The sequence below is a fragment of the Euleptes europaea genome, chromosome 2 (genome assembly GCF_029931775.1).
Source record: "Euleptes europaea isolate rEulEur1 chromosome 2, rEulEur1.hap1, whole genome shotgun sequence".
Lineage (NCBI taxonomy): Eukaryota > Metazoa > Chordata > Lepidosauria > Squamata > Sphaerodactylidae > Euleptes > Euleptes europaea.
In genome coordinates, this window is record NC_079313.1 from 119,099,780 (window position 1) to 119,107,986 (window position 8,207).

Sequence of the window (8,207 nt, forward strand, 5' to 3'; positions counted from 1 at the left end):
TAGATTTGAAACCAATGAGATTTGGGGCTGATTCAAACAGATGTTTTTAGGGCTTGTCGTCCATCTGTGGTAACCTTTTTTCTTGCCAACATGGCCTGAGTTGGCGACATGACCATCTATGCTCTAATTCTGGTTTGGCATACAACTGCAAATGATCTTTTACATCCCCCCGCCCCCAGCTGGCTGCTAAAGCGAGTCCACGGAAAACCCTCTCTATATTCAGCGGATGGAAGAAGAATCCCAAAAACTGATTATGGGACTCAGCCTTTGTAGCCAACAAACAACGTGTTAATAGCCCAAATTCTTCCATGGGAACACACAAAATTCATGCTTGGAATACAGTACTTTGTTTGACTTGTGTATTCTGATTACTTTTAGGAGTTTTGAGAATTCAATTCAACAACTGGCAAGGGCTGTAGCAGTATATAAGAATTCATTCGAGGCAAATTGGAATATTAAGGCATGGAGACCAGAACTAGGGAAAGACAAGACGTCTTTGTAGGCCGATTAAACCCCCTTTTAAAGACTGGTTTCACACATTCCATTAAATAAACAGGTTAAAGCCTCTCTCTTTCTCTGTTGGTATTTGGCAGACACAAATGCATTTATATCAAGTTTTCAAAATCAATAGATGGTCATGCAGGTGGGTAGATTTTCAGTCACATTTCACCCTTCCGGTGGGTTGTGTGTGGGTGTGCATGTGTGTGAGATGCACTGAGGCTAAATTGCATTTTAGTTCCCCACCACCACACAGAAGCCCTAACCTGGATGGCCCAGGCTAGCCTGAGCTTGTCAGATTTGGGAAGCTAAGAAGGGTTGGCCCTGGTTAGTACTTGGATGGGAGATTACCAAGGAATACCAGGGTCCCAATGCAGAGGCAGGCTATGGGAAACCACTTCTGGACATCTCTTGCCTTGAGAACCCTCAGTCGTCATAAGTTGGCTCAGACTTAACAGCACTTTCCACCAGCACCAGAGCTGTGCAGTTGAGAATGAATATTTCACATTTTAACTTCTCCCCGTAAAGAAGTGTCTGTCTAGTTACAGGCTCAGCGCAGCTATCTCCAAGGGAACTCCTCCTTTTCTATGTGGGCTTTTGCCACAGGCCCATTTCCCTCACCTTCCCCCTTTCTGGGGCTTGTGAAACAGACACAGTCAGGAAAAAGTCATGTTAGTTTCACTGATGATGCAGGTTTCTTTTATAAATCCAGTACTTGCAGCCATGTGTTTGCTCTATGTGTGTGTGCGTGTGTGTGTGTGAAATTGACTACATTTCCTCCTAAATTTGTCATTTTATCAGAAAGGAGAGCCTAGCAAATCTTTCCCAGGACCTTCTCAGTTTCCCTGCAGAGGAGCTGCAGTCAAAGAAAAGGCCAAAGGAAGGGTGAGCAGAAAGACAGCATGGAAAGCAGAACTACACACTTTCTCGCCAACCATGTCATGATGAGACTGCATTAGAATCAATTTGCCCGAAACACTGTCCAGGGTAGACAAGTGTGCTCTTGTATCTATGCTGAGTGTCTTCTACACAGGGCAGAATGGGTGTGATGGCATTTAAAAAGCTGAAAAAGCATAACTTGTGAATGGTGGTAATGGATATTAACTGCAGCACTTAAAAATGCATGTATGGTTTTGGTCTCAGTCACTCACTACAGAAGTAAATACCACTTTGAACATTTCAATAGAAGAAAAAAAGCAGCACAAATTGAGGTTTTCAAGCAGATGCTAGATGGCCATCTGACAGCAATGCTGGTTCTATGACCTTAGGCAGATCATGAGAGGAAGGGCAGGAAGAGTTGTGTCAGTGCTTGGCTCTTGTGGCCCTTTCTTCAATGCCCAGGGTAGTTCCTTCCGACTGCCACTCTGGAGTCAGGAAGCAATTTTCCTCTGGGCTAGATTGGCCAGGGATCCTGGAGGGTTTTTGCCCTCTTCTCAGTATGGAGCAGGGGTCACTGGGGGTGTGGAGGGAGGTAGTTGCGAATTTCCTGCATTGTGCAAGGGGTTGGACTAGATGACCCTGGAAGTCCCTGACAATTCTACATTTCATAGAAACATAGAATCATAGAGTTGGAAGGAACCACCAGAGTCATCTAGTCCAACCCCCTGCACAATGCAGGAATCGTTTCTATGATTCTTTGGCATGTTTTATAAATAGATACACTGCAAACAACATGAAACTGTTGTTAATCAACTCATACAGCCTGCCTGGTTTCCAATTTCATTTACTTATAACCATGAGGACTAGAATCTTACTCTTAAGAGAATCCAAACAAAGAGCCCATGAGGCAAAGCCTAATGCTGTGGAAATATGGTATGATAACAACCACATTGAGAGGGGAGAGGGGGCATCATTATCACTGAAAACTGGTTTCAGAAAAAGAAGACAAGGAACACAGGACCTATCACCCGATTTCTGAATTCTTCCTCTTTTCAAATCTCTGAGGTCTGAGCCTTTGCGAACAGTTGACTGTTTGAATCACATAATGCAATACCTGTTCCTCTGGCTTAACGTTACAGTGTTTCTCACACCGCAGGATTGCTTCACTTTATTCTAAGATGCAGTGTCTTTTTCTCCCCAGTGCTGGCTGGGCCGTCTTTGCTCAAGCCAAAGACACTCCTCCTGCCTTTAATTATATGTTTTGGTTCAAATTGGTGTCCTTTATTCTGGGAATGAGTCACCGCCTTGTAAACAGGTAAATGTGGGAGTCAAAGAGGGAAAAATATATGTTTGGCTCCTCCAGGTGGGTGTCTTTAATTTTCAGGGTATCAGGGTTCATTACTTCCAAACTAGCTGCCGCCCGCCCAGATCTCTCGCTCTTCACCAAACCCGACGGCAGAGAATTCACAAGAGCTGCATGTCTTACCCACATAGGTCATTTGCCTTCACTGAGAAAGAGGTTTAAAAATATGCTGCCCTTTGAGGGGTCAAGTCAAGTGCAGATCCTTCTCCATGCACCATGGGAGAGGGGAGTCACATCAGAGAGGGGTGAGCTTTTTAAGCGGGCATGCCTGATGGTGAGGGGCTGTGGCTCAGTGGTAGAGCATCTGCTTGGCATGCAGAAGGTCCCAGGTTCAATCCCTGGCATCTCCAGTTAAAGGGACTAGGCAAGGTGGTGATGTGAAAGACCTCAGCCTGAGACCCTGGAGAGCGGCTGCCGGTATCAGTAGACAGTACTGACTTTGATGGACCAAGGGTCTGATTCAGTATAAAGCAGCTTCATGTGTTGTGTTTGAGCATCTGGCTGAGAGATGCTCCAGGAAGAAAAAGAAACAAAACTGTCCAGCCAGGTGGAACTCGGATGCTTGGTACGCCTCTTTGGCATGGCGCGATGGTCCCCGAAGCTCACCAGCAGCACCGGAGAATCTGTCAATGCCAAGTCGCAACCCCAAGAATGCACAAAGTAATAATCAGAGAAGAAAGTTATTTTGGATGTGCATCGAGTACTTTTCCATCTCCCAGCAGCCCATGCGCACCTGGAATTTGGGAGGCCTTCCCAGTTAGAGAGTGTGAGATCCAGACATGCTCATAAGGCCCCAATGGCTCTCATTAAAAAAAAAAAAATTGCTAGCCATTTCTCACCACTAGCACCGGCTCACTCAAATCAACATCTGTGCTCTCTTCCGAGTCCAGGGTTTCAAGCTCGTTACCCCAATCTTGTTATCTCACGGGGGGCGGGGGGAGAATCAGTGTTTTAAAGTGGAAAGCATGGAAATATTGTCAGACACTTGCTGGACCTTGCCAAGCCAATGGAGAATGGAGTTACGACATGGCATAGAAAAGTCTTCAGCCCTTGATTGACCCATAGAGAGAAGGTATATTGCATACAAAAACTAAGAAGCAATCCTAAGCAGGTCTTCACATAATCCTACTCGGTCTATTCAATGGGGCTTGCTCCCAGGAAAGTGTTCTTTGGATTGCGCCATAAGTAACCCACAATGGACTCTGGTTCTGCGCTTGCAATTCCAGGGCAATCCTACACAGTCTTAAACCCCTTCTACATCCATTGAAGTCGGTGGTCTTAGACCAGAGTAAGTGAATTTAGGAATGCACGCCTAGTCTTGTTAGAAACCCTGCCCATAAGCAGGCAGCGAAGGAGGAATCTTGCAGTGTGTTGCAGTCTTGCAGTAAGTGTGTTGATTCAGAATAACCCCATTTATGTACGCTTCCAGTGCTCAAAGCACTTGGCATACCTCACCACAGCAATCCTTATAACAGTCTTGCAGGGGAGGCCAGTATTATTGTCCAGCGGGAGGCTAAGAAACTGGCTTGCCTAAAGCCCCCTTGGCGAGTTTGTGGCTGAAGTGAGATTTGGACAGGAGACCTCTCAGTTCCCTACTTCACGCTACCCCCAAGACCCATTTTGTTCACCTCTCCTAGCAAGCCTGCTTTGGCTGGTGAGATCCCCCGTGTCTCCTCTCCAAAGGAAGTCCCTGTACTGAGTTTGATGCAGAACTAAGCAAAGGGCTTTAGCAGGCAGCCTTAACCTGAGGGGGGGGGGGAAATGCAGAATAAATTGTTCCTCTTTTTATTTTAAAATGCCAATGCTCTCTTCAAAAAATAAAAAAGTATCTCCCATGATCAGCCAGCCAGCAAACTCTGAGGGACACGAACACATTAAACCGTCTTATACTGAATCAGATCCTGAGCCCGTCAAAGTCAGTATTGTCGACTCCGGAGGTTCCCAAACTAGCACTCGGTGATCCGCGAAACATCTCCTAGTACTCTGTGAAGAGATTGAAAAGAAAAATACTACCGTCATTGGGTCTGGTATATGGGTGCTAGGTGAAAATTCATGCACTGTGACGAATTCCTCTCCTGAAAAGTGCTCCATGATTCAAAAAGTTTGGGAAACTCTGGTCTACTCAAACCGAGGGTGGCTGTCCAGGATCTCTGGCAAAGGAATCCTGATCTCACGTCCAGGATCTCAAGCAAAAGAAGCCTAATCTCACGTCCAGGATCTCAGGAAAACGAACCCTGATCTCATGTCCAGGATCTCAGGCAAAGGAACCTGATCTCATGTCCAGGATCTCAAGCAAAAGAAGCTGATCTCTTATCCAGGATCTCAGGCAAAGGAACCCTGATCTCTTATCCAGGATCTCAGGCAAAGGAACCCTGATCTCTTATCCAGGATCTCAGGCAAAAGAACCCTGACCTCACGTCCAGGATCTCAAGCAAAAGAAGCCTAATCTCACGTCCAGGATCTCAGGAAAAGGAACCCTGATCTCATGTCCAGGATCTCAGGCAAAGGAACCTGATCTCATGTCCAGGATCTCAAGCAAAAGAAGCTGATCTCTTATCCAGGATCTCAGGCAAAGGAACCCTGATCTCTTATCCAGGATCTCAGGCAAAGGAACCCTGATCTCTTATCCAGGATCTCAGGCAAAGGAACCCTGACCTCTTATCCAGGATCTCAGGCAAAGGAACCCTGACCTCATGTCCAGGATCTCAGGCAAAGGAACCCTGACCTCATGCCCAGGATCTCAGGCAAAAGAAGCCTGATCTCAAGTCGAGGATCTCAAGCAAAAGAAGCCTGATCTCTTATCCAGGATCTCAAGCAAAGGAACCCTGATTGCATGTCCAGGATCTCAGGCAAAGGAACCCTGATCTCAAGGGGAGATGATAGATAGATAGATAGATAGATAGATAGATAGATAGATAGATAGATAGATAGATAGATAGACAACCTGTTGCCCAGCTCCAACTGCGATCCTTGCCTTGATAGATAGATAACCTGTTGCCCAGCTCCAACTGAGATCCTTGCCTTGATGTGAGGCCAGCCCCCCACCATCCCCGCGCGTCCCCCTTTCCGCGATGAAGGGCCCGGGCTCCGGAGGGTGGGCGGGCGGGCAGGGGGCCCCCTCTCCTCGGCGCCCAGCCCGGCGGAGCCCCTTCCGAGCGCCGCCGAGAAGCGTGGAGCCGCGCGGCCGGCCGGCCGCCCGCCCGCGTGACGCGCCTGTTGCTATGGCATGTGCGCCGCCCCTATAAATACCCGCGCCGAGCAACTTTCCCAAGTCAGAGAGCCTCGAGGACGCGCGAGTCGCCAGCCAGCCAGCCAGCCAGCCGCCGACGGTCCGGCCCGGCCCAGCCCCGCTCCAGCGCCCAGTCCCCGCGCGCTCCGGCCGGGCGGAGGGGCCCCTGGCAGCCGCTCGCCCCCGAGAGGGTCTTCCAGCCTCGCCCGAGGCGCGGGGGCTGCTCCGCCGCCGGCTGCCCCAAGCGCTGGCCCCGCGGGCTGGGGAGGGCCGCCCGGCGCCGCGCTTGCCCTGCCTGCCTGCCTGCCGCGGGAGGGGCGGGGGGGCCCCTCCGCGTTCATGCAACGCCTGGTGACCTGGGACGCGGCATGTCTCCCCCTCCAGCCCGCGGCCTTTAAATCCATGGAAGTGGCCAACTTCTATTACGAGGCGGACTGTCTGGCTGCCCTGAGCAAGCTGCACCCGCGGGCCGCGGGGGGCCGCGCCCTCACCGAGCTCACCGTGGGCGACCACGAGCGGGCCATCGACTTCAGCCCCTACCTGGACCTGGCCGCCCAGCAGCAGCAGCAGCAGCAGCCGCCGCCGCAGCAGCCGCCGCCGCCGCCTTCCTCTGCGGCACCAGGGGGCAACTTTGAGCCGGTTTGCAGCGGCGGCGGCGGCAACAGCGGCGGCCCCGATTTTCTCTCGGACCTCTTCTCCGAGCAGGACTACAAAGGCGGCGGGAAGAAGCACCCCGACTACCCCTACCTCGGCCTGGCGCGCCACGGCCTCCACCCGCCCGCCGTCGGGCAGGGCCACAAGGCCGGGCCGCTGCTGGGCTGCTTCCCGCCCCAGATGGTGGAGACCAAAGTGGAGCCCGTCTTCGAGCACCTGGACTCTTGCAAAGGGCCCCGCAAGGAGGACGGCGGCGGCGGCGGCGGCGGGGGGGCCGGGCCGGGCCTGGGGGGCCTGGCCTCGCCCTACGGCAGCACGGCGCGCTCCTACCTGGGCTACCAGTCGGTGCCCAGCGGCAGCAGCGGCAACCTCTCCACCTCGTCGTCGTCCAGCCCGCCCGGCACCCCCAACCCGTCCGATTCCTCCAAGTCCGCCTCGGCCGGAGGAGGGGGCGGCGGCGGCGGCGGGGGGGGCGCTTACCCGGCCGGCGGGGGCAAGCACAAGGCCAAGAAGTGCGTGGACAAGCACAGCGACGAGTACAAGCTGCGGCGGGAGCGGAACAACATCGCCGTGCGCAAGAGCCGCGACAAGGCCAAGCTGCGCAACCTGGAGACGCAGCACAAGGTCTTGGAACTGACGGCCGAGAACGAGCGGCTGCAGAAGAAGGTGGAGCAGCTCTCCCGCGAGCTCAGCACCCTCCGGAACTTGTTCAAGCAGCTGCCCGAGCCCCTCTTGGCCTCCTCGGGACACTGCTAGCCCCCCCCCCAGCCCCTCTCCCCGCCTGGACGCCGCTGGAACAGCCCCCGGGGGGTGGGGGGCTTCTGGGGGCGAGGGAAAGCGCGGGCGGTTGGGGGGGGGGCTGGACCCCGGACAGGGGAGAGGGCGGCTGGCCTCGGGCGCTTCCGCGCGTGCCGGACAAGGAGGGCGCTTCCAGGCGGCCCCGAGGAGGCGCTTTCCGTCCACTTTCCGCGCACTTTGGAGGCGGGTTTTGACCGGGCGAACGGGCAGGGGAAAAAACCCCAAAAAACCCTTGCGAACGATCGCTGAGGCGCGCTGAAAGGGGACGGAAAGTGCCCGGTTTGGGCGGCGTGGCAGTGCCCGGATGCACTTCCAGGCCACTTTCAATGCACTTTAAGGATCGTTCGCGAGTGGACCTTTCGCCGTTTCGCACAGTGCAAAACCCAGCTGCCAAGTGCATTGTTCGGCCTGTGTGTGAAAGCGCCCCTAGTGGGAAGAGTGTATGCTTTAATCGACTCCCCCGCCCCGGTACGTTGCCTTTAATCCGTTCTCTGATGCGGGGTCGGAGAGGGAGGGGAAACACCTCTTCCGCCGCACGCTCTGTGCAGCGCAACTCCTTCGGCTGGCGGGGGGAGTCTCTCGGCGGTGTCCTTTTACCTCTGCAAACCACATGGAGGAATGCGCCCCCCCCCCCAGCTTTCAGGTTGGTTTGTTTCTTAAGCGATACCAAACTCAAGGAGACGCTTAAATTCTGCAATCTGGTATCTCTGCAGGAGGCGCCTGGGAGGAGAAAGAGGTTCTTTGTATTTTCCTTTTTATTTTTGGTTGAATGCTAGTGTTATTTAA

The 8,207-nt window shown here is 53.0% G+C and overlaps 1 protein-coding gene across 1 annotated transcript; it reads left to right on the forward strand.

The window, feature by feature from the left end:
- Nucleotides 1-6,308: 6,308 nt before the first annotated feature.
- Nucleotides 6,309-7,379, forward strand: CEBPB (CCAAT enhancer binding protein beta). The gene has a single exon (XM_056844982.1). It carries the CDS (start codon nt 6,309-6,311, stop codon nt 7,377-7,379), a length of 1,071 nt encoding a protein of 356 aa, XP_056700960.1.
- Nucleotides 7,380-8,207: the final 828 nt, after the last annotated feature.

What these genes read in the sequence shown, in the direction of transcription:
- CEBPB (XM_056844982.1), top strand. Translation starts at nt 6,309, where the DNA reads ATGCAACGCCTGGTGACCTGGGACGCGGCATGTCTCCCCCTCCAGCCC.